General features: G+C 44.3%; 1 protein-coding gene and 1 long non-coding RNA gene across 9 annotated transcripts in view; one reads left to right on the forward strand and one right to left on the reverse strand.

Annotated features, from left to right (window-relative positions):
* Nucleotides 1-26396, forward strand: part of LOC137562806 (uncharacterized) — a 51877-nt gene that overhangs the window by 1595 nt on the left and 23886 nt on the right. For 2 of the 5 annotated variants that reach the window (XR_011030191.1, XR_011030193.1), the window contains exons 2-3: nt 7350-7465; nt 20870-21041. This is a non-coding gene — a long non-coding RNA (uncharacterized lncRNA). Of the gene's footprint in view, nt 1-7349; nt 7466-19559; nt 19735-20869; nt 21042-26396 lie in introns of those variants that run through there. The other 3 variants (XR_011030194.1, XR_011030192.1, XR_011030195.1) reach the window with 2 other exon arrangements.
* LOC137562799 (serine/threonine-protein kinase N1-like) overlaps nt 7335-26396 on the reverse strand; it is a 157549-nt gene continuing 138487 nt past the window's right edge. For all 4 annotated transcript variants that reach the window (XM_068274498.1, XM_068274499.1, XM_068274497.1 and 1 more), the window contains 5 exons: nt 22280-22356; nt 20880-21022; nt 14003-14110; nt 10433-10513; nt 7335-8018 (listed from right to left, as the gene is read on the reverse strand). In XM_068274498.1, coding sequence (XP_068130599.1) covers nt 7815-8018; nt 10433-10513; nt 14003-14110; nt 20880-21022; nt 22280-22356 — 613 coding nt within the window. In that variant the 3' untranslated portion in view covers nt 7335-7814. The remainder of the gene's footprint in view (nt 8019-10432; nt 10514-14002; nt 14111-20879; nt 21023-22279; nt 22357-26396) is intronic.

Below are 26396 nucleotides of genomic sequence, written 5' to 3' on the forward strand. Positions count from 1 at the left end.
CAAACTAATGAAATGAAACACATTTTTTTCTGATTGCCCCTAGGTAGAGTTATAATATAGTTTTGTCAAATAAAACGTTACTATGTAAAATAAACCATATTCCATGTGTGCAGTCAGCATGTCCCCTTCAGTGTGTAGTGGCGGCTACTAATAAGTGGAGATGGCCCGAACCGTTCGCCGGGCGTTCATGACTTCACGCACATGCGCAGAGAGTGCCCAGCAACAGGAGCGTGATCTAGGACGCGCTCTGCCGGGCAGCGCAGGCGTACTACTCCGGGTCATAGACACCCGGAAGTAGTAGGAGACCCAGAGATGCAGAGATGTTCGCTGGCGAACGGTTCGGGAACCGTTCGCTACATCTCTGCTAATAAGTGGCTGCTACGGTACTAACATAGTGGCTATTGCTGGCATAAGTGGCTACCTTTCACTCAAGTCCAGGCCCATGTCTGTTTTTTCTCCCGTTCCACTTGGACTTCTGCGGCCATTTTCCATTGTCCCTATGGGACAACACTATAGGGCTTCAGAAAATGGCTGACATTTTCTAGTGTATTCTGATATACTCTCCAGCGGCCATTTCCTTGTAGTTCCATACTAATTCCTATAGGACTGCAGGAGAGCGAAGGGGGAGGCAGAGCTGTGACACTGGTTTACCATCACAATTACACAATGTTTACCATCAGATTGGTTAGGCGATTTTTGTCCATTAGTGGACCCAAACGACCATTTGGCAAATTGTATCATTAGTGGCCACCTTAACACAAATAATGCATGTAACATGAATGCTATTGCATACTTCATTAATGTGTGCTCCTATTTCATGTGGTTTTGGCTGATAAAGCAAGAACAATTGGGGCAGCGATTACCAACATATATAATAGTGTTTGCATTACATGCATTAGCAGAGCTCCCAACTGTCCCTCTTTTGGAGGGACAGTCCCTCTTTGGGACCCAAATCATTCTCTCCCTCTTGCTTCCTCATTTGTCCCTCTTTCAGGAGTCATGTACAGAGCTATGTAAATATGTGTATTTTTCTACTGAAAAATGTGTTTAATATATGTTACTACTGTCATTTACATTGATATATTATTTTCAAATGTAAAAATGAAGGAGAACTAATGTTGTTAGAGAGGAGCAGTGTAGTCGGAATTTTAAAACGTTGTCTTTTGTTTCTGAATTCTTCCTATTAGTGACTAGGTGTGTGGCGGGGGCGTGATTAGTGGTGTGGCAGGGGTGTGTCTTTAAGTGTCCTTCTTTCTTTAATGTGTACGAGAGATCTAAAAATAGCAAAAATCGATACTTACCCAGGGCTTCCTCCAGCACCATGAGCACCGATGCTTCCCTCGCCGTCCTCTCATGTGCCTCCATTCAGCCACGATCAGTCCTGGTAACTGGCTCAGTGGCGTCAGTTGGGGTCTTCTGCGCATGCGCATAAGGTCCACACATGCGCAGTAGACCCAGACTGTCACGACTGAGCCAGTTGCCGGGACTGATCGTGGCTGAATGGAGGCACATGGGAGGACGCCAAGGGACTCGGACATGTTTATGAGGCTAGAGGAAGCCCCGGGTAAGTATCAATTCTTGTTATTTTTAGATCTGTGGTTTACTTTAAAGCAGCAGGGACAGCCATACTACCCCAGGCAAAAAACCCAAACAAATACTGTATATAAGTAGATAAATACTTGTTCTACTTATATATGTATTGTACAGTCCACATTATGATTTACCGTAAGTGAATTTTATATAGTAAATAAAGAGAAAACTGTTCCAGGCATTTTCCAAATTTGCTGCCCCTGACTGAAGCCAATCCTGAGGTAATTTCCTCCCTTACTCTTTTATTTTCTCCTAGAAACTACACTGTCATATCTAGCTTGCTTTGTAAACACATGTAAGCACAGCATAGAACGGATTTCAGCAGCTTCTGCCAAGGAGTGAGGTGTATTTCCCTCTTCACCATCCTGGGGATGACAATCAGGGGGAAAAAGGAGAGGTTGTATGTAATGTACCGTAAATTGGCCCGCCGACGGAGGACAAACTGAACTGCCCTCAGCCAATCAGTGAGAAGCATGAATTTGGGAGGGGAAGAAAGGAAGATAACGAGCTTCCCTCTCCTCAGCAATGTACCAGAAAGGAGCCAGGCTGACTGAGATAAGACACCGTACAGCAGACACATAATATACACAGAGCAGTAGGTAAATGGAATTGATATTGTGTCTGCCAATCCCTCTTTAAACAATTTGAGAAGTATGATTATGGACATTCTGTGTCATGCATTGCTGTGCGTTAAGCATGATGCAATGCAACGTTTACTGAATGAAGCCCACTGTCTCCCCCTCTGTTTATTTCATTGTTTACAGAGATGGGCAGTACTGATTCATTGCTTACGTGTGAAAGGTACCATAATTATCAGCGTGCTGTTTCAGTGTGTAACTATCACAGTTTAGCAGATGAAATGCTGCTCCGCAGTGCAGTGATCAGAATGGGAGACAGCACTGCGCTCTGAATTACTGATCACTTGTTAGATATCAAGAAGTGAAAGCGGGGAATAGAATAAATCTGCAACTTATTACGCTTTTTTGCAAGTTTCCAAGGCAACCTTCCTTAATTTGATTTTCTCTTTTTCCAATTTATAAACCTTTATTTCATAAATACAAATGCCCACCTGCCTGGGAGCTTCCTCTTTAACCTGGGCCAGCTGTATAGCTTACTGGTAAGGCTGTTGCCTTTGATGTGGGGTGGAATCTCGGCTCAAGCCAGTACGTAAAACAGTAAGAAGTCTTCGGGCAAGGCTCTCTGATCCTGGTGGAGCGTGCGCAAAGCTCTGGCGCTTTGAGTCTGCCAGGAGTTTTTTTGTTTTAACCAAGATGTTAGACTATCAGAATGTAATAATGTGTCTCATTGACTGGGCTGGCAGATATGGGGAAGAATGTGTTCCTCCTTTGTGAGTTAGGCCGGTTTTATACCTGAGGCGAGGCGTTTGCGTTGCGATGCTCCGCTCCCATTGCATCGCAATGCAAAAAACGACACGACCCAGCGGCAGGGTGCGCCGACAGAGTCATATGCATAGCGCCCCCCGGCTGGACAGGAAGTACGCCACTGTGACTTCTGGCTTACCCGTTGTGTTTGCGCCATTCCACACATGCAGAGCACACCGCCACTGTGGAAATTGCATGGTAACGCGTTGTTGTCTTTATGACAGGTTGGCGGCCGATCGGAAACTTTCAGCGCAATGTGATGGGCTGAGTGTAAAAGGCCCCAAAGGACTTTCATTGCTGTAGCATTACCTTGTGTGCAGAAAGGGTAATGCAATGCAAAGACAGCTTCCTGGTTTATCTACTTTTTGCACCAGGTGCAGCATATCTACCTCCCTCGCGACTTCATCTGGAGTCCCAGGGATGTAGATATCTGTCTATTGCCACTGCGCCCTCACGCTCGCTCCCCCACTCGTTCTCGCTATCGATCGTTAGAGGGGAGATGAAAACACATTTCCTATTCATTAAAGCGGTTTAAAACTCTCACAAAATATTCAACAATAATGTGTTTTCCTACTTTTTATAACCCATACAATTATCATATTTGCTTTTGTGCACAAGTATTATAATTCATTTATAAATTATAACTTCCCAAAGTTCAGTTTATTTACTTTGAAAGTTGCTGGTGCATTTTATTTATAACTGTTGTAATTCTGTTTTAAATGCAGCCATCAGTGATTTCTGACCTGTGTTTCACACCAGGACTCATTAGCATAAGTTTATGCACAGCCAGAGAATGTTTACTTAATTGTATCAAGTAAAGAATGTATACAGTAGATAAGCTTATCACCAGTTCAGATGCAGCAGCCCCTGCAGGAGAAAAAGTCAGTCCTGTGATGTAACCCTTTAAATGCTGTTTTACTTAAAAAAAATTGTGTTAGTATATTATATGCTGTAAATAATCTTTTAGAGCAAACAAGAAATACTGGGTTATATTCTACTGTAACCTAAGTCCCCGTATCAATGATTGCCGGCATCAATAAGATGCCACGGTCATTAACACTAACCGAAACGTACACGTCTACGCATTACTTCCTGTTAGTGTTCTAATAGTATGCACAGGAAAGTAATGCATGAGGACATCTTGTGGCCAAATAGTAAAATTACACCTACATACATTTATTTTTATAAAAAGACCTACACTTACCTTTAAAGCGGGATTGTTACCATCAAAATCAAATTTCAACAGGAATTGGTCTCCGTGTATTAAGTGGAAAAAATGCTAATCCTGCATTCAAAACTTTCAAAACTTTGTCTGCTGTTATGGTTTGGAGTTATCACATACCTTTGAAGCACTAGCCCTTTAACTGCCATTGGCTGGCAAAACAGTTGCATGCTGGGGGGTCTTTTTATCTGTAATATATTCCTCCTCTTCCTTTTATTTCCCCCTCCTTCTAATCACATAAGACAGTGCACTTCCTAGTATAGACCTCAGTGGGAGTGTCTGCAGACTCTGAGAGGAGGGTGTGTAACGAATACACAATTAGCAAGAGGAGAAAAAAGAGTGAGGGAGGAAATGATGTCAGGATTAGCTTCATTCAAAGGTAACCAAGATGGAAACTGTCTAGAATAGGATTCTCTGCTTTTCCTTTGTAAAATTCACAGGAATCATAATGTGGACAATGCAATACATCTGTTATGTAAGTAGAACGAGTATTTATCTACTTATATGTGTGTTTTTCTTTTTTCTAGGTTAGCATGGATGTCACTTGTTCTTTAAAATTAACCCCTTCCCTCCTACACTCTCCTTTAGTACCCAAATATAAAATAATATACATAAATAGTTATCTTAGGGACTGAACTTTTTTTAATATGTATGTCAAGAGGGTATATTACTGTTATTTTTAAATTATGGGCGTGTAATTAGTGATGGACACAAAACTGAAAAAAATGCACCTTTATTTCCAAATAAAATATTATTGCCATACATTGCACTAGGGAAATATTTTAAATGTTGCATAAAAATACAGAGGCGCCAATAGGATAAAATTTAGATAAAAGGTTTAAAGGCCTTCACAGAGGTGCCAAGCGATCATTGGATGTTGTTTTTTCTTCAATCAACAGCATTTTGGTCTGTTTGTGTGTGGACGGTCCACCACCGCCACCAAAACGTTTTTAAACCTTTTATCTAAATTTTATCCTATTGGCGCCTCTGTATTTTTATACATTAAGTTGACCACCCTTGGTGGAAGGGTAACACACCCTCCTTTCTTCTGTCTACAGAGAGTGACATCTTAGTCCTGAGTGGGGTCAGGCCTAATCTCCCCACCTGCCTATACAGTGGTTGCCTTGGAGCAACCCAGGTTTGTAAGCACAATACTTACGATTTAAATTTCTTCTGTTTTTATACAATATACTACACTATATTGAGCTCTCGGTCTCCATTTCTTATTTTAAACATTGCAATAACCGTGACAAATGGGCAAATGAAATGTGTGTTTTATCCACAGTAAAATATTTTATTTTAAAACTCTGATGGCCGAAAACTGAGAAATATTTTTTCTTATTATTCCCATTAAAATGAATTTAGAATAAAATAATTCTTAGCATAATGTACCACCCAAAGAAAGCCTAATTGGTGGCGAAAAAACAAGATATAGATAATTTTGTTGTGATGAGTAGTGATTAAGCTATAGGCGAATGAAAGGGAGGAGCACTTAAAGGTGAAAATTGCTCTGGTCCACAAGGGTAAAACCCCCTCAGTGGTCAAAAGGGGCCTTAGTCTGCAATGAGGTTCTCTGATATAACCTGAGTGGCTGAAGAATAAACTGCAGAAAGTTATCACTGATATATTCACCACCATGATGACCTCTCCCCACCGTGTGGCCACTATGATTCCCCCCCACCCATAACACTTGCGTTGGAGAGGGATCTCCACAGCCCTGGGCCTTCTGCAACTGCACATAGTTATATGGATATATTGATATAGATAGATAAATACTGTATAGAAATGTATTTGAATACTTTGGAGTTTGTGTTTTTTAGTCTTTTTAATTTACTTAATACATTTAACAATATTTTATCTGGTAAATATGAAAATAAATATATACAATTTATATTTAAAATTTACAGCCAGCATGTGAATCCCCTGTGCCATGAGACATCATCTTGACCTTAGTGAATTCACCGCCTTTTAGCTGCTCTCCTGCACCGTCCGGGCGCTTGTTAGTGCTTGGTACTGGCGCTAGACAGGTGGCCCCCCATTAGAGTCACATCTGAGCGCAACCGCATTCAGATGTGACACTTTTCAATTCCCTGCTGCCCCTGAGTTACACCAGCGCATGTCAGCACTTGACACGCATGGTGTTAAAACCGCTGCCATTCGGCTGCATATAAATTGCACCCGAATTGTACTGGTGGGTGGCAGACTGCTCTGCAAGCGGACTGCTCTGCAAGCGGGCAGTTCAGTCGTCTGTCTGAAAAAGGCCTTAATGGTCTACTGTTCTGAGATCTCAGACTGATAAGGGGAACCCAAAGTGAACCTTGTGTAAAAAAATACATACCTACCGAAGAAGAGGGAAGCCCCTGGATTCTCTAGAGACCCCCCTCCCCTATACAGTTTGCTAGTATTTAGTGATTTCCCAATACCTCCCCCATATGTTTTCCCTGGTGATCTAGGGCTTCACCTCCAATTTAGCTTTCCTGGTTGTCTACTGGGCCAAACATAATGCAAAGTGGAGAAACTACTTGAGGGCCAAATTTAATGGCTCTGAGGGCCAGATTTGGCCCACGGGCCGGAGTTTGACATGTATGCTCTAAAGGATTCTCTAGTATTTAGTGATTTCCCAATACCTCCCCCATATGGTTTCCCTGGTGATCTAGGGCTTCACCTCCAATTTAGCTTTCCTGGTTGTCAACTGGGCCAAACATAATGCAAAGTGGAGAAACTACTTGAGGGCCAAATTTAATGGCTCTGAGGGCCAGATTTGGCCCACGGGCCGGAGTTTGACATGTATGCTCTAAAGGATCGAGAGGCTGCCATCTTCTTAGGTAAGTATGTCTGTTTTTTTTACCCGAGGTTCACCTTAGGTAAACTTAAAGAGGAAATTACACACTAGCTGCCCTCACTGCCAAGTAATGAGACCAGATTATCAGCCTCCATATTCTTCTCACTTCAGGTTCCTTTTAATTTCTTGGCCAAGCAACAATGTCCTTCCTCTACACTCCTTCCTGCCTATTTTCCTTTATGGAAAGTAATAGATGTTTTTCTCAAGCAATGTGTAAAATTTGCTCGTCCCTCACACTCCAAAACAAGCATCTTCAAGACATGTCACCATTTCTTCACAAAAAGTGACCAGACGTATCTTCTTATAATTATAGATCTTTATTTACAACAAAAGGCCTACAGAAAGGAGAGTATGAAGAAAGGCAGATCTTTCTGAAGTTATAAGATCAACCCCTCCAAAGGCTGGCATTATTACTCTGGGAAGGAACTGGTAGGTTCACAGATTTTCACAGTAGTTCGTAGCTTCTCCATTTCCCAGAAGACCAACATGTCATTCTCTCACTGATGGACTCCACAATTTATTTCTGCATTTACTACATTACAGCGGAGTCATGGAGGGACATAACAACATCATTGGACTTGTCATGGAAGGTTGGATGCTACTAGGAATTCTAGTGGTCATAGCTCAAGGTACCCAAGAAATGTAAGAAGCCAGCATGTGGTTGCACTTGCCAACAGCCACAAAGGATAGCATTTCCATTTAAGGTGGAGAGATGTCCTTGATTAATGAAACAAGCTGGAAACTCAAGTGAATCCTATTTAGAGGTTATCGTACTCCGTTAGGCTCCATCCCTTACGTAATCAAAGCCCTGGAACAAGCTCTGTTCTTTGGGGTTCAAAATCCTAGGCTCCCGAGGAGGGGTTAGCTCTGGTCCTTCACATGTAAATTCAGGGTCAAAGTTGCTGATGTCATGTGGTCCTTTCACACATGGAGTAAATGGAGGAGGCAAGCGACGGGCAAGAAGAGCTTCAAAATCCAGATCCTGGGATAGAAACAAGTAAAGTAGTAAGGCGGGAATCATATCAGGACTCATGTTTATGTTCAAAATGTATCAGGTTATCATAATATAACAATACACCCTGAATGTTGCAATCCTTATCTTGAAAATAAGGACAGAAGATCTGGACATGAGAATTAATGAACACCAAGGGTTTGATGTTGGAAGAGAGATGGACAAATACAAGAGTTTGACTTGCCAAGACGTAAAGGATACCAGAGCCAAAGAATATACTGAAAACGTGGGGAGCAGGCATGTAATAGGTGCAGTGCTCAAGCCCACCGCTCCCCCCACTCTCCTCCGCCCCCTCCTTTATACCGAAATCTTCCACCGCGGCTCAGGCCAGGTCGCCGGAGGCAGGCGGTAGTGCGCAGGCACACGTCGCCAGGGCGGTACAATAACGTCATTGTGCATTCTTGCACATGTGCAGAGCACGCCTCGCCGCATGCGCCTGCACACTAACGCCTGACTCTGGCAACCTGGGCTGAGCCGCAGTGGAGGATTTCGGTATAAAGTAGGGGGCGGAAGAGAACAGGGGGAGCATTGGACTGCACCTGATACATGCCTGCTCCCTCCGTTTTCAGTATATTCTTTGGCACTGGTATCTTTTAACAGTTATTGGCTACAAAGTATTACTTTGGGGACTTTCATAGCTTTCCTTTGTCACACATTCACTAAATATTGGTAGACATTATGTGCACAGACAGGTGGGCGTTACATAAACTATGTAACATACATTACGCAATTTGCGTAACTCATGTTACACATATAACATATACCTTGCTTGCAAATTGCACACTATACAAATACACGTTGTGTGTATAACATGGGTTATGCAAACTGTATAACATCCATTATTTAGTTTGAGTAATGTCCTGTAAAATATTTGTGTGCTGTCTGCACAGATAATTTTACTGGTATTTAGTAAATACACCCCATATGTGAGAGTTTCCCTCACTTCCTTTCCAGAAAGAAAGTGGAAAGCTCTCTTCACAAAATTCAAATTTCCAGAAAGAAAGTGGAAAGCTCTCTTCACAAAATTCAAATTTCCAAAAGTTTTTGTCGCTGAGTTTTGTTTGTTGGCCACAAGGCTAAGTTTTCAAATTAAAGCCACAAATTTCAACAAGCTTGAAGTGGGGCAGAGGAGAATGGGTAAAGCCTCTGGACTATCCAGTGACTTCCCTCTACTGAGGTAAGAATCTTTTGGTAAATTGGTAAATGCACCACCTGCAGAGGCCTAACAGTTGTCACCAGTGCGCACTCAGAACCAACAATCGTCCATCATTTTACTTTACAGAAGACTTAGAAGGTGGTTTGTTGTCAGAAAAGCACAGTGAGGCATATTCACTAAATGATGGTAAGGTTGCCGTGCGCAGGCAGCGCATGGACATTTTCCTGGTACTGTCTGTCACCACTGACGTAGCGTGTGTTGTGCAATTTGCACAACCTGTGTTACCTAGGGAACGCATCCGTTGCTCGGGTAACAAGTCTTATGCTGCTTGCATAGCGTGCCTTACACTAGGAACATGCGTGTTACCTAGGTAAGTTGATTTGCGCTAATTGCTAAGTCAGTGGAGTAAGTACCAGTAAGACAGCTGTGCCCACCTACGCATGGCAAACTTACCATCATTTAGTGAATATGTTTCAAGGGGCCAGATGCAAAAAACTGCGATAAAGTTGCCGTGCGTAGGGAGCTCACAGCAATTTTACCGTTATTAGTGCAGGGGGAACGCCGGCTGTTGGCCCATTTGCATCATGTGTATTGCCATAGCAACACACGTGGCAACCCGGTAAGTCGGGTGGCGCTAATGGGCGTTAATGGGTTACTGCCCATTGCTCCCCCTGTGCTGGTAACAGTGAGATCATAACTACCAACAACTCTTTTGTGGTGGGGCAGTCCCTCTTTGGGAGCCATGCCCCTCTGTCCCTCATTTGTCCCTCTTTCAGGACTCATGTAGAGATCATATTTGTATTTGTTTACTGAGAAATGTGTGTAATTGGCTCCGAACTTTAGTTTCATTTTTTAAATTGATATATTTCTTAATTACAAACGTTAATATGAAGAAAAACTAGTGATGAGAGAAAGAACCAGTGTGGTTTGAATTCTAAAGTTACATCTTTTTCTTATGAATTTTGTAGTGGGATGCGTGGCTAGGGGTGTGGTGGTGGGCGTGATTAGAGGAGTGGCAGGGGTGTGTCTTAAAGTATGCCTCTTTCTCATCTCAAAAAGTTGAGCAGAATGGTAAAATTGCCGTGCTCTCCCGGAGCTTACTGCATCAGGCCCCATGTAAGAAGCGTGGAAGCAAAGAACAATAGGACATAGGATGTCTCCTCATGGTTCAGCCTCTGTCTCCAGTGTCATCATACTTGCATGACATAAGCAGGACATGACAGCTCACCTTGAAGAAAGGCTGCTTCTTGACATCCTCGGCGTCACGTTCTCCAGACCCCAGGCGTCGATCGGGATTCCTGCGCAGCAGCTGCAGACAGACAGAGGGAGAGAATAAAGGCATTGAAGGCTGTTCTGGACCTTATTTACAAAAGAGTCATACAGTTGTCATTTGCTAACCGATACTTTAACTATGTGGAGAAGCTGTGGGCAACATTAGCAGCGCCTCATAAATAAGATCTATTTTGAAGATGATATTGTGATACTAGATTTATCTTTCCCACCAGGCGACGCATTAATATATGTCTTATGAAAGTGTCATGCAAACACCAGGCTTATTTATATATTTTATTATGGAAAGTATCCTAATTGCTTCTCTGTTTTATTTCTCTGTGATGTCATTTAATGAATGTACATTCCGCAGTCAGCAGTAGCCACCTCTGCACTGTACACAGTCTGCTCCCAGCCCATCCATCATACAGCCTGCCATAGACATAACCCAGGCTCCTGTGGGCTTTACATAGTCCCATCATTTACATTCCATATATAAATTGTGTTCATACCATCATACATACAGTATACTAACAATATTTATGTGCCAAGAAACCATATGCTTCATTAGTGAAAAGCCGCATGAGTCTTCTGCAAGGGGATTTTGCCTAAACAGCGAAGCTCAAAGTCTTCCTTGCTGAAGAGAGGAATATATTTATTGTATATAGATTGACCCTCTTAAGCTGGATTTTTGTATTGACTCAAGTATAAGTCTACCCAGCAAAGTTAATGGCTGCACTTGGGGACCAGGAGGGATGAATGGCTGCACTGCATAAAGTATTGCGACCATTAACTACTTGAAGACCACCTCAAGCCAATGGGCGTGAACGTGGCGGCAGCCCCAGGACCGCCTAACGCCAATTGGCGTCAAGTCCTGGGGCTGCAGTTTCACAGGGAACGGCCGCGCATGCGCGATTGTTCCCTGCCACTTAACGGAACGGAGTTCCGTGAATAGCCTGCTTGCCGCCGATCGCAGCTAGCAGGCTGCTTGTAAACGAAATGGGAAAGAAATCCTGTTTGTTTACATGCGTACAGCACTGCGGTCCGTGGCAGCGCTGTATGAGATCTGCGATCCCTGGCCTCTGATTGGCCGGGGAGCGCCGTCCTCTCATAGGCTGATGCCTATGAGAGGCGGAACAGGACGGATCGCCGTCCTGTTCCTATTCAGACACCGGAGGGGAGGGAGGAGGGAGGGAGGGAGAGAGAGCCTCGTAGAGGCTGTAGAAAAAAAAAACAAAGTGCTGGAGCGATCGAACCCCACCGGCGGCATGTCCCCTTAGGGACAAAAAAGGAGGTGAGTCCGATTGCTGGGCTCCCAAGCTGGGCTGTGCAGGAGGCTGAAAAGCCTGCACAGCCCAGTACTACAAAAAATGGCCTGGTATTTAGGGGGGGTTAGCACTGTGGTCATCAAGTGGTTAAAGAGAAACCGTGCCCAGGAATTGAACTTTATCCCAATCAGTAGCTGATACCCCCTTTCCCATGAGAAATCTATTCCTTTTCACAAATGGATCAGGGGGTCTGTTTGGCTGATATTGTGGTGAAACCCCTCCCACAGTGTGATGTCAGGACCATGGTCCTGACAGTTTCCTCTCTGTGAACCTCGTTGCATTGTGGGAAATAACAGCTGTTTACAGCTGGGTCCAACTGCCAAAAAAGCAAGCAGCATCTCCTTCCACTGACATCACCTACCAGCAGTAAAAATGTCACCATGTGGTAAATGTCAGAATGTAAATCAGGGAGCGGAAAGATTTTACAATGGGAAAATACTGACTAAATAATTTATACATAATTATTGTAAAAGTGAAGCTTTTTTATTACATTATTTTCACTGGAGCTCCTCTTTAACTCCTTCTGCCCTTAAATAGAACCAGAGCCATTTTTTTGTGATAAAAAACATACTACCTGATACCTGGGGCAAGCCAGATCAGGTAGCGCCCATCCCCGCCGCTCCCTTGAGGATTGCCAAAGACTTCTCACACCCAGGCCACTGCTTTTTCAGTTGGTGCCCAGCAGACATAACACACGGGCCGCATGCTATATGCTCTGGCGGCGTGTATAGGGCTAATGGAAGAGCGGTGGATTCAGAAGATGGACGGGCAGTGCGACACAGGACAGGTAATGTATAAATGCACACATCTGCAGTACATGTACATTTATTCTCTGGGGAAACAGCAGCGGGGCTTTTGTCGCATTCGCCGCTCATCCAAATATCACTCGCCATTACAGCTGCGCACCCGGCCGACCACGACGGCCTGAAATCTTGCAGCACGTCCAATCGACAGGCTTGGCCTGAAATTGGCTGCATCGTTGATCGGGCATGCACTTAGCAGCAATGATTTTCATCTGATTCGATAATAATAATTATCAAGTCGGATGGGCGATTGGCCTCAAGGTACCCATACATCTTGCCCAAGTCGCCAAGTACCTAATGCTTGCTGGCAATACAGATATATAGTCTGTTATAAATAAAAGATAATAATAATAGATAATGTGGATAAGAAGCCACACTGAACAGGTACGCTCGCCTTCACTAAAGTTACTTTCTGAGTGACCCGCCTTTTGATCCAGTGATTGGCCACAACTACCGGCCATTCAGAGCTGAGCAATTTAAGTCACATGATCAGCAATGCTTAACTCTACTAGCAATGGCTGAAAATTGCTTTTAATAAAAGGCTCTGCACTGAATTAACAGAAGGCTCTACTAGGGAACCAGGATGAAGACTCAGATCAGAATGTGCTAGTAAGGAACCATTTGCGGAACTCTACAAGAGTCTGAAAACCTCCTGTATACGTCCATACTGATTTTCATTATATCACAAAAAAACAAACAAAAAAGATGATTTTCATTAAGTAGTTTAAAACTGAAAATGTCCTCGGTGTTCTAAAGATTATTTACAGCATAAAACCTACAGCATTCAAACAGTTGAACACAGCACTTTGTTCTTCTGTGGAAAGCTCCTTGCTTCAGTGGGCAGCTTCTGGCCACATCTGAGGTGATATTATCTTTTGTTCACATTCCTTTGTTATATACATTTAGAGAACATTAGCAAAGTGCTGAAACTGAGCTGTACTGAGTTGAGAAGTAGAAAGAGCTGATAACTGATCTCTAAATCGATTTAAATATACAAATACATAAGCTAAGCAATAAAATGCAATGGCAGCTTTCAGAGCGGATAAACTGTACTTTGGGAATTTGTAATCAGACATATATTACTTCTTCACAAAAGCAAATATAGTAACTGTATGGTTAATACAATGTAGGAAAACACATTTTATTGAATGTTATGTCAGAGTTTTATCCCGCTTTAAACAGATAAGCAAAAAGGAAATTATTTAATTTTCTGTGTTTTTTTACCCATCAAATCTCTGGTGGCTGCTTGTGACCTGTGTAATGTCGCGCAATGCTGACTCACAGGAAGGCAAACTGAGCCCGAAGTCACAATAATGCTTGAAGACCCTCGGGTTAAGTTTGCTGAAAATGCCCTTCAATTATAGTTGCCATCTGTATCAGTTCAGTTAATGTCCTTACCCTTCTCATGATGGCAATAGCCTCAGCAGATAGGAATCTCGGGTATCGGACTTCATCATTGACAATGCTGTCAAAAACCTCCTCTTCCTCATCTCCTGGGAACGGGGACTACGGAACACAGAGAGAACGTTATTAAACACAGAAGAACACAAACACGGAACAGAGGAATAAACATCTCCCAATCTGCTCTATTCGGCCACCCAAGACAATGTGAGTGCTGCTTTCCGTAGGAGGCTCTTGTTTGTTTTGTTTTTATTTTCATTATTAAGAGATGACTATCTCGAGAACATTCACTTATATCTAAATTGTTATTTGTCCTGGACACTAGTCTGGTCGATAATCCCACAAATTACACAAGTATGGTTCAAAGGACACAGGCACAACAAGGTCAACCCTTCATATAGTCAAGAAGTGCTGATCCACAGGAAGGCAAACAGAACACAACTAGAGCATAACTCCACATATTTCATATTGTAATGAAGGACAGTCTGATCATCTCAAATAGTAAGCTCAGATGTACTGTATATGGAAATTGGCACGTCAGTGGTTAAGGGAACAAAGCAGGGGCGTAAGAAGAAATCATGGGGACCCCCAATGTTCACACCCTTTCTCTTGCCTCACCTTGGTGACCCTTCCAGCCTGGAGGCCCATCCTGCAAGGGTCGTAAAATAATTGTGGCCATCATGATCTTCACACCCATAACAAGTAAAGCCACAAAAACATCAGACCTAAAAGGATGGACCCCTGTATCGGAGGGAGTGAAGGTTACTAGTTGGGGTCCCTCACTGCTCTGGGCCCCCTTGTGATCTCATGGGCTGTTCCCTTATAGTTACGCCCCTGTACCAAAGACAGTGAACAATAAAGCCGCCCGCGGTTGCGCTCCTGTGGCATGGATGCTCCTGTTGTTGCAATGCTCGTACATGTGCAGTGACTGCCGATCTGGCCGGGTCAGCGGCTGTTACCAAGAGGACCCTGGCAGACCAGCTTGGAGCAGAGCTGCGGTGAGGGACACATAGGCTTCCAGGGGCTGGAGGAAGCCCTAGGTAAGTAGATCTGATTTTTTTTTTTTCAAGTTTGCCTAATGTTTTCTTTAAAGGGGTTCTGTGGGGTTTTTTTAAACCAAAAACTGACACTTACCGCGCCGTCCTCTACAATCCTCCATTCCCGAATAATTGAATGGTGACGGCGGCGGGGAACGGAGGATTGTAGATGACAGTGCGGGCACATGCCAGCTGTAGGGGGCCATTAAAACCCCCAGGTGTCAATTTTTTTTTATTTTTTTTTTAAACCACAGAACTCCTTTAAGGAGTTCATTACATGCTCTCCAGCAGTTTCATCATTACTGTTAGTGCTGAAAGAATAAGTGCAGTTCATTAGTATGCACAGCTATCACCTAGGGGGGGACCTGTCTCAGTGTCTGAAAATTTTTGGTTTGACAGCTCAGTATCTCCCTCCTAAAAAAAGGGATTGGGAAATGGAGTGGGCAGGATGAGTAGTAAAAGAAGCAGTTTAGTTGGCTCTCAACCTACTGTTGTAAAAGTCCTGCAAGAAGGCAGGTTGCAGCAAATTTGTTACACTGATTGGATGATGTGCTGCAGTTTTACATTATCAAATACTGTGCTTGAGCCAAACAAGGCAAATCATTTTAGATTTAAGGAATGATTCAGTAAAGACAGAATAAAACCGCAAGGCTCAGTTCCCACTTGAGCCGGACCAGGTGTGGCCATCAGAGTGGACAGTGCATTGTCCGCTGTGGTCCAGCTGTAGCCTGGGGCAGATGCTCTACCCCCATAGACTACATGGGGGAATGCATTCTCCGGGCTCGAGAGTATCGCAGACTGCACAGAAGTGCGGCCCAAACACCGCAACGGTTCTCACAGATGATCCATTGCACACTGACAAGTGCGAATGGCTCCTATTTATAAAACAGGATCTGTTCACTGTCAGTTTAGTAATGAGCGGAGAACGGCTGAGGCCTCTTTCATAAAGGCAGTGAATTCACTTCCTGTCAGCTGCTCTTGTGCACTGGTGGTGGACTGGCAGACCCCCCCCCCCCCCCCCATGGAGTCACATCTGAGCACAGGGCAGTCACAGTTCTCTGTTGCCGGGTAACACCACCCCGTTTCAAGCACTGGCACATGTGGTGTTACAAATTCTGGCATTCAGCTGCATTTTAATTGCACCCAAATGGCGCGCATGGGCAGCAGATGGGATGCTGAACTGTCCAACAAGCAAACAGCTCAGCCTCCCACCTGAAAGAGGTCTTACATTAGTGTGTAAGTTAGGCTGATTATTTTAGCTGCTCAGATGATGGTGACAGTTTTAACTTCCTATTTTAGATTCTGTGGGATTATAAAGGGTTCTTTACAGTAAGTAAGTGATTAAGATGTGGAATGCATTGTCACAGTTATGGCAAATTCTATATCTGCATTTAAAGGGGGACATGCTTTCCTTGCATTGAAAGACATCCATGGCTATAATTACTAGGTAATGTCCAGTGGTGTTGATCCAGGGATTTTATCTGATTGCCACCTGGAGTCGGGAAGGAATTGTTTTCCCTTTAGGGGCTAATTGGACCATGCCTTGTAAGGGTTTTTTGCCTTCCTCTGGATCAACAGGGATATGTGAAGGAGCGGGATGGTGTTGTACTTTGTTTTCTGGTTGAACTCGATGGAGGTATGTCTTTTTTCAACAAATAACCATGTAACTATGATGTGCCCAGGGAATTTTAATGACTTTACCTGGTTAATATCTAATCTGATTATAATTAAGAGAAGATGATATTAGAGAGTTCCTCCAAAATGTAGTTTCATCTCCATAGCTTTAAAGCAGGAGGATTAGCCATACTATGCAAGGGAAAAAAAACACATATATATGTAGTTAAATACTTGATCTACTTACATAACACATGTATTGTACTGTCCACTGTTAAGAAGTGAAATTAAGTTTATTGGATTTGCAGAAAGTGCGCAATAATTGTTTAAATAAAATTAGGCAGGCGCATAAATTTGGGCACTGTTGTCATTTTATTGATTCTAAAACCGTTGGAACTAATTATTGGAACTCAAATTGGCTTGGTAAGCTCAGTGACCCCTGACCTACATACACAGATGAATTAAATTATAAGAAAGAGTATTTAAGGGGGTCAATTGTAAGTTTCCATCCTCTTTTCATTTTCTCTGAAGAGTAGCAACATGGGGGTCTCAAATGACCTGAAGACAAAGATTGTTCACCATTATGGTTTAGGGAAAGGATACAGAAAGCTGTCTCAGAGATTTCAGCTGTCTGTTTTCAAAGTTAGGAACATATTGAGGAAATGGAAGAGCACAGGCTCAGTTCAAGTTAAAGGGGAACTGAAGAGAGAGGTATATGGAGGCTGCCATGTTTATTTCCTTTTAAGCAATACCAGTTGCCTTTAATACTATTAGCCATAGACCCTGAACAAGCATGCAGCAGATCAGGTATTTTAGACTTTAAAGTCAGATCTGACAAGACTAGCTGCATGATTGTTTCTGGTGTTATTCAGATACTACTGCAGAGAAATAGACCAGAAGGACTGCCAGGCAATTGGTATTGATTAAAAGGAAATAAATATGGCAGCCTTTGTATACCTCTTACTTCAGTTCCCCTTTAAAGCTCGAAGTGGCAGACCAAGAAAAATCTTGGATAAACAGAAGCGACGAATGGTGAGAACAGTCAGAGTCAACCCACAGACCAGCACCAAAGACCTACAACATCATCTTGCTGCAGATGGAGTCACTGTGCATCGTTCAACCATTCGGCGCACTTTACACAAGGAGATGCTGAATGTAGAGGAAGCCTTTTCTCCACCCACAGCACAAACAGAGCCGCTTGAGGTATGCTAAAGCATATTTAGACAAGCCAGCTTCATTTTGGAATAAGGTGCTGTGGACTGCTGAAACTTAAACTGAGTTATTTGGGCATAACAAGGGGCGTTATGCATTGAGAAAAAACAACACAGCATTTCAAGAAAAACACCTGCTACCTACAGTAAAATGTGGTGGTTCCATCATGCAGTGGGGCTGTGTGGCCAGTGCAGGGACTGGGAATCTTGTCAAAGTTGAGGGACGCATGGATTCCACTCAGTATCAGCAGATTCTGGAGACCAATGTCCATGAATCAAGTGACAGAGCTGAAGCTGCGCCGGGGATGAATCTTTCAACAAGACAACGACCCTAAACACTGCTCAAACTCCACTAAGGCATTCATGTAGAGGAACAAGTACAACGTTCTGGAATGGCCATCTCAGTCTCCAGACCTGAATATAATTGAAAATCTGTGGTGTGAGTTAAAGTGAGCTGTCCATGCTCGGAAGCCATTAAACCCGATTGAACTAGAGATGTTTTGTAAAGAGGAATGGTCCAAAATACCTTCAACCAGAATTGGAACGTACAAAAAGCATTTAGAGGCTGTAATTTCTGCAAAAGGAGGATCTACTAAATATTGATTTCATTTCTTTTTTGTGGTGCCAAAATGTATGCACCTGCCTAATTTTGTTTAAACAATTATTGCACACTTTCTGTATATCCATTCAACTTCATTTCACTTCTCAAACATCACTGTGTGTGTCTCCTATATGATATACTTAACTGACATTTTTTATCGTAACAAGCAACGATTTATAAAGGAAAATCATGACGATTAACAACGTTTCTCAAACTTTCACATCCCACTGTAAATTAAGAAAATTCTGTTCCTGGTGGGAACCATGTCCTTTGCCCACAGTTTGAGGCTGAATCCTGATGTCAGTTCTTCCCTTAACTTATTTTTGTTCCTTTTCTCCTCAGCCTTGCTTGTAAACCGGAGTGAGCAGAGGATAATGTTTCAGCTAGGCAGCTGTCTGCTCAGCCAATCAGTGAGAAGCAGGAAGGTGGGAGGGTCATTGGCAATGGCAAAAATGGCAGAAAAGAGCCTGGAGGACTGAGAAAATATAACAGTAGAGAGATTCCTGAATAGTTTGGAAAGCTTGTACTTACAGATAGAGATTTCTGGCAGCATTTTAAACACATTGCAGTGTTTAAATAGAATTTGGTTCTGTGGCTGACAATCCCACTTTAAAGGGGAACAGGGCTGCCAGGCAACTGGTATTGATTAAAAGGAAATAAACATGACAGCCTCCATATACCTCTCTCTTCAGTTCCCCTTTAAGAACACTAAACTCCAAATTGTTGAAGCTGCATCGAGATCAGAGCTGGTCCTCTGCATGCCAGTAAGCTGACTCATCTGTCTAATCTGTAGACGGTGCAGTGATGTCCTTGTATAGGCTGGTGCCATATCTATTGTGCCCAGAAGAAAGATTTCAATTCTTTGTTGCTGAAAATCTATTTATGGGTGTTTTTAGTTATCTTTGTTCTCTAAAATAAATAATGTGGCAACAGGTAATGCCAGATCACTTATTATTGGGTATTAGTTACTTTAAAGTGTAACTGTCGGGCATAAAATCAAAAATCAATTCTTTATTTTTATATGGTAAACAAGTACTGGATTTTTTGGAGTATAAGACTCACTTTTTCTTTTTCTCCCCCTACAGAGAGGGAAAAAGTCACTGCGTCTTATAGTCCAAATGCAGGGAGTTCCTGACCTGTGAACGCTGCCAATACCAACCTCCAACCCGCTGCAATGTCGGGGACTCCCTGTACTGTGCCCATGCTGAGGAGGACACAAGTGGGGGCACAAAGGGACAAAGAGGAGGACACATGGATACACAAGAGGTACAAGGGGACATGAGGTACAAAGGGGGCATAATCTACCAGATGCTACCTTCACCATGTATGCACCAGGTTTAGTATATATATTTTTTTCCCGTTTTTTGTTTTCTAAGGGCAAATTCACAGTGGGACGTTGTGTTGTAATGCGACGTTAAAGTCGCAACGCAGCATTACAACGCAAAAAAAGGAGGTAACGCACATTAACGCTGCGTTACCATGGCATACAGTAGATACAGTGGAGCATACAGTCAATGAAAAGTTTGCCTCTCTGTATTTGTTAACGTCTGCACTTAGAGGTAATGCACTACAAGCAGTGAGTTACCATAACGCAACATTTACAACAGCGACGTTAACGTCGCACTGTGAATGTTGCATAGGCTTAACATTGCAGTGCGTTATCCTGCGTTATAATTACTTTATAACACAGGACAATAACGTCCCACTGTGAATGCGACCTAACTCTAGGACATCAAAGGTTGGGCACTCCATCAAAGCAATACTTGGGTGCTTGATACTGTGGGCAATGTCTCATCACAACCACACGCCTTGATAAAGGGGGACCCTGCGCGGCCCCTGAAACAATTGTCGGCTATATTATCTTTGTGGACATACATGGCTCAATAAAAGAGCGTGAATTACTTGAAGTGGTGTACTAATACATTGGATTGCTAAACTTAGGTGCGTCTTATGGTCAGGAGCATCTTATACTCCAAAAAATATGGTAATAAGGATGCTAACCAGGCAATCCAAAAGTTAAAATCACTATTACTTTTCTTGTTGATAAATGATCATTCCCCAGTTTACCTGACTCTTATTTGGTACATTGCCGCACAAAGGAAGGTGCATGGCATGCTGGGTCGTCCTTTTTTGCTTCTCTACTTTCCCCTCAGACTTAACTAATGCAGCCTGATTGGCTGAAGCCTCTTTCCCTCCTGTTTTCCACTCCCACACCTCTGTTCCTCTCTGATTGGCCAATATTTCTTGTGTAGAGACAATGCACTTTCTATAGTGGACGGTGAGCAATGCATACACAATCAGGCAGAGGAGAGTAACGGAGGAAATTACATCAGGATTGGCTTCAAAATAGCCACAGTTAAATGGGAAATGCTAAGAAGGATTTACTCTTTTTTTAACACAGGACCTTTTACCTCTCCAACCATCATCTCATAGATGAGGACACCAAACCCCCACCAGTCCACGGCTCGTGTGTAGGAGGCATCAGTCAGAACCTCAGGTGCCAGGAACTCTGGAGTGCCGCAGAATGTAGAGGTGCGATCAGACGGCCCCATACCTGATGCAAATACACATACGTGAGTGGAGAGGAATCAGTAGAAGCTAGGAGAAGGAGTATTCAGATCTTAAAGAGGAACTTCAGCCTAAACAAACATACTGTCATTAAGTTACATTAGTTATGTTAATTAAAATAGATAGGTAATATAATCTCTTACCCACACTGTTTTAAAAGAACAGGCAAAGGTTCTTGGAAATGTGGAGTCATTGCTCACATCGAAAATATTGATCAGTCATGATGGAAAATCTTAGTTGATCTGGAGCTCGGTAGGAGCAGCTGTAAATTGACAGCCCGTAGCACTGCACTGCATTGAACAATGTAATGCTGCAATTTTTTAATAGATTCCCTGCTGAAATCTATCAAAAATCGAGATGCTGTGTGTGGTAGGGATCAATTCCATCTGAATGGATTCATTTTAGAAAGGAATCGATCATTTTGGAACATTGGGTGGATATCTATATGTTTATGGCTAGTAATCGATTCATATTACACATAGCACATCGATTTTCAATAGATTCCAGCAGGGAGGGAATCTATTGAAAATCGATCAAACTGCAGCTCTGCAGTTCTTCTCCTGAGTCCAGGCTGCTGACCCAGGGGAGGGTTGGGGCCCTGTCTGGAGCCTTTAGTAAGCTGTCAAAGCAAAACAGGGAGGAAAAGGAGGACGCAGACTACATCCCATGCACCTAAATAAGTCATTCGTTGTTTTTTTTTATTCACACACCTCAGATATCCTTTAGGGCCCTTTTCCACTAGCGCGTTTGCGCTAGCTGAATCGCAAAAACGCAAACCGCTAGCGATTTTACAATCGCTACGGTTTGCTTTTTAACATAGGAATCGCGGTAGGTCATTTCCACTACCGCGATTCGTTTTTTACTTGATCGCGATCGCGGCGCGGAGCGACTTTTGCCGCGATTTTGCTATGCAGTGCATAGCATGGCAAAATCGCGGCCGCAAACGTCGGGAAAACGGCGAAATTGCGATTCAGCAATCGCTAGCGTTCAGCGCGAACGCTAGCGACTGCTAGTGGAAAAGGGCCCTTAAGGGGATAAAACCCAGTAATGTGAAGTGTTTAGGTTGGGCTGGTGAGGCATCAGTGTTTTGGGACGGAGTGACAGGCTTAATCCGTGTGCTGGTAATGCCTCTATTCGCTGGTTTAGGTGATGAGCAGATCAGCTGCCTCTCACCCATCTCACAGCTCCATGTGGAAGAGCACAAACATACGTAATGCATTCTACACACAGACTGAGCACTAACCCTCTTTGCAGAGGCCGTAATCCGCTAATTTCACATATCCCTCTGAGTCCAGCAGCAGATTATCCAGTTTTAAATCCCTGCAAGAGATCAAAGATCAATTTAACAAAAAAACAAAACACTAATAACTTCCAGACACTGTCTGCCAGCTGTTAACCCATCAATGCAAAGTTCCCATAATAAATGTGAAATAGACATCACCAGATAAAAAACAAGTCTACAGAATAGCCAGGCAAAAGCAAAGAAGACGACAAATAGGATGACAAAAGAAATCCCTTATTAGTGTTCCCCAACCCTGTCCTCAAGGTCCTCCAACAGTGCATGTTTTGTGGAAATTCACAGAGATAGCTAACCAATTACGGACCGACGCAGTACAAATCTACGTCGGGCGAGTGGCGCTGCGGTTCTGACCGGACGTAAGCTCTACGTCCCACTCACCACGCGCCCCTGCCTGTTCCCGCCGCTCTCGACGCTTTCTACCCGCCGCAATGTGCTGCCCTGCCACCTCTATGACGGCAGAGCACTGTGAGCCGGGCAGGAGCCGTTTTCATTGGCTCCTAGCCCTGTCATTACTGTAAGCCAATCCCATTGGCTTACATTGAGTGACAGGGTCAGGAGCCAATGAAAGTAGCTCCTGACTGGCGCACAGCGCTCTGCCGTCATAGAGACAGCAGATAGAGCAGCCTGCGATGGGGACAGAGCGGCGTGACCGTCGGGAGCGATGGATTATTGTGGCGATTTGTCGGTATGCACGTTTTAGTGAACCAGCAGCCTCTGTTCTTTAAAGGACTTACGAGGCCAATAATAGAGAAAATTTTTTTAAAAAAGTTAGTTACCTGCGTCAGCTTGTAAGGCACGGAGGACGCCGTCCGCGCCCTCCGTGCCGTTCCGCCGGGTCCCCGCCGCTCAACAGCCCCCCGAACGGTCCCCGAGTCGGGCTCTCCAGACTGTACAAAGATGGCGGCCGGAGCTGCCCGAGGCTGCGCAGTCCGCATAGCCGCGAGTGCGGCTGTGCAGCTCTAAGGCCAACCCCCCGATCCACGTAACAGGCTGTTTCCTGTAGCGTGGATCGGGGGCTATGCTGACTGCGCAGGCCGCGGGCAGCTCCGGCCGCCATCTTTGTACAGTCTGGAGAGCCCGACCCGGGCCGCGCAGTCGGGGACCGTTCGGGGGGCTGTTGAGCGGCGGGGACCCGGCGGAACGGCACGGAGGGAGCGGATGACGTCCTCCGTGCCTTACAAGCTGACGCAGGTAACTAACTTTTTTATTTTTTTTTCTGTATTATTGGCCTCGTAAGTCCTTTAACCTTCCTGGCAGTAAGTCCGAGCTGAGCTTGGGCTATGCCGCGCAGGAGGCTATCTCAGCCCCTAGTGGGGCGATTTGCACCATTCAAAGTGCTGTGCACGCAGCTAGCACTTTGCTAGCTGCGCGCACAGCTTGATCGCCCGCGCTCTGCGGCGATCACCCGTGCCCGGACCAATGAGTTCCAGGCAGCGCTATGGGCTGGATCGGAGGCGTCTGACGTCAGGACGTCGGCTGACGTCCATGACGTCATTCTGATCGTCGCCATGGCGACAGGAGAAGCCATAACATGGTTATATATGTTACGGCCAGAACCCGAAGTTTAGCCAGAACTAGAAGTGGCCGGCCACTTCGGGTTCTGGCCGGCCAATGTGCGAACTGGCCGCTGCGCTGCGGCCAATGTGAGAAATGCAACAATTCCTGTAAAGTTAATGGGATGTTGTGGCCGCAGCGCAGCGGGCAAATGTATCACACATCTTACTTTATTCAATGACATTAAGCCGACCGGCTTTTTCCCCGCTTTCTCTCTTCCCCTCGCCTCTCTCTCCTCCCCTCGCCTCTCTCTCTCTTCCTTCTCTTATGGGCAGCCGGCGGGGACACGCGTGTCCAGGAGAGTCGTTCGTCGCGGCAGGAGAGCAGAGCGGGGAGGCTGCAGACATTGCTTCTGCCAGCACCCGCTCTGCAAGAACGGCAGGATTCCCCTGCCGCGACGAACGACTCCGGAGGGACACGCGTGTCCCCGCCCGGCTGCCCATAAGAGAAGAAGAGAGAGAGGCGGGGGGAGGAGAGAGAGGCGGGGGGGAGGAGAGAGGCAGAGAAAAAGCCGGGCGGCTTAATGTCATTGAATAAAGTAAGATGTGTGATACATTTGCCCGCTGCGCTGCGGCCACAACATCACATTAACCTTACAGGAATTGTTGCATTTCTCACATTGGCCGCAGCGCAGCGGCCAGTTCGCACATTGGCCGGCCAGAACCCGAAGTGGCCGGCCACTTCTAGTTCTGGCCAAACTTCGGGTTCTGGCCGTAACATATACGCGTTCCCCTGTTTGCTATTGATGCCGGCGACGATCGCACTAGAGGGACACATGCGCCCTCTAGTGGTGTTTCATGTAGCTACCACTCTGGTAGCTTTACATGAAACCAAAAATAATTTTTTTAAAAAATGGATTACTGCCTATTTGGCCGCCAGGAGGAGGGCAGAGGCTGCTGGTACCGAAGTGGTTAATCAGCTCTGCTGTGACACTAATTACCTCACCTGTGCATGTTTGTGGTTTTCTGCAAAACATGCACTGTTGGTGGGCCTTGAGAACAGGGTTGGGGAGCTCTGCCTTATAGGATCTGCTTACAAGTAATGGTATATAATACATGGGCCCAATGATGGATTAAAGTGGACCTGAATTCTTGCTCAGGACACAAGGAAAACAGAGAGAAGTTCACCCTGTGTGTTATCAGAGAAAAGAGCATATCTGAATTCCCCCTCATCTGTAAGTAATCACAAGTGTAATTTGATCTATCAGCTGTATCAGCACAGAACTTCGGCAGTCCTTGGCAGACACAGCTAATATGTAAACACGAGATGTTAACCCTTCATCTGCTTCCATGAAAGCAGGAAGTAGACACACTGTATATTTATTGCAGGATTTGTACCAACTGTAACAAAAATGTTTTTCTTTAAAGTGGATCTGAACTCAGAACTTCCTCTCTGCTCTAAAGATAAGCAACAGCATAATAACCTTTGAAGAAAAACATTTCTTTGTTAGAGCTTATACAAATCATGCAATAAATCTAGTTTGTCTACTTCCTGCTTTCATGGCAGCAGACACAGGGTTTACATGCTGTGTTTACCAATTAGCTTCTCTGCCGTCGCAGGCAGCAGACACAGCGGAGGGATCAAATTACAACTAGTGCTTGGTCACAGATAAGGGGGAATTTGACAGGCTAAACTCTCTAAATACATACAGGGTACATTTCTCTCTGTTTTCCTTCTGTCCTGTGCAAAAGTTCAGGTCCACTTTAAAGGTTATTATGCTGTTGCTTGTCTTTTAGAGCAGACAGGAAGTACTGAGTAGGGCGGGCCGAGGCAGAGGCGAGAGAGGCTCCAGCCTCAGGGCGCAGTGTAGGAGGGGGCGCACAACTCACTATTATTCCCCTATCGCATTTGAAGCAGAGAGAAATAAGAAAACGGGATACATGGCAGTGACTGTAAGCCAGATAGCTGGAGATTAAGGTGCTGGGGGGGGGGGGGGGGGGTCGGGGGCAGGGCCGGCGCTACCATTAAGGCAAAGGAGGCAGCTGCCCCAGGGCCCCAGAGCTTGTAGGGGCCCCCAGTGGCTACAAGAGGAAAAAAACATTTTCAAATCGGCCTTATAGGTTTTGAGAAAATCGATTTTAAAGTTTCAAAGGAAAAAAATATATACATTTAAAAACCTGCCGACTTTAATGGTTAATAGCAAATCCACCTTAAATGCTAGAAACCCTAAATTTGCAGGATATGTTAAGGAGATCATTAGGAATAAGAGGAAAAAATAATTATTCAAAAAGACCTTATAGTTTTTGAGAAAATCGATTTTAAAGTTTAGAAGGAAAAAAGTATACTTTTAAATGCGGTAAATGTCACTTTTAGTAGCAAACCTAACGGTAGTGTAATTTTACATGCATCAAATGAAAGCGCAATAAATTTCCTGACATGGTTTCCAGGGGGTCCATACGCAGCCGCAGCGCTTTGGCCAGGGATCGCTATACAGCCGCAATATGGCTGTATGAAGATCCCTGGCATTTTTTCCTATTTTCCCAATTTTTTTGTGTGTTTAGAGTGT

Source organism: Hyperolius riggenbachi, chromosome 3 (assembly GCF_040937935.1).
Source record: "Hyperolius riggenbachi isolate aHypRig1 chromosome 3, aHypRig1.pri, whole genome shotgun sequence".
NCBI classification, from domain to species: domain Eukaryota; kingdom Metazoa; phylum Chordata; class Amphibia; order Anura; family Hyperoliidae; genus Hyperolius; species Hyperolius riggenbachi.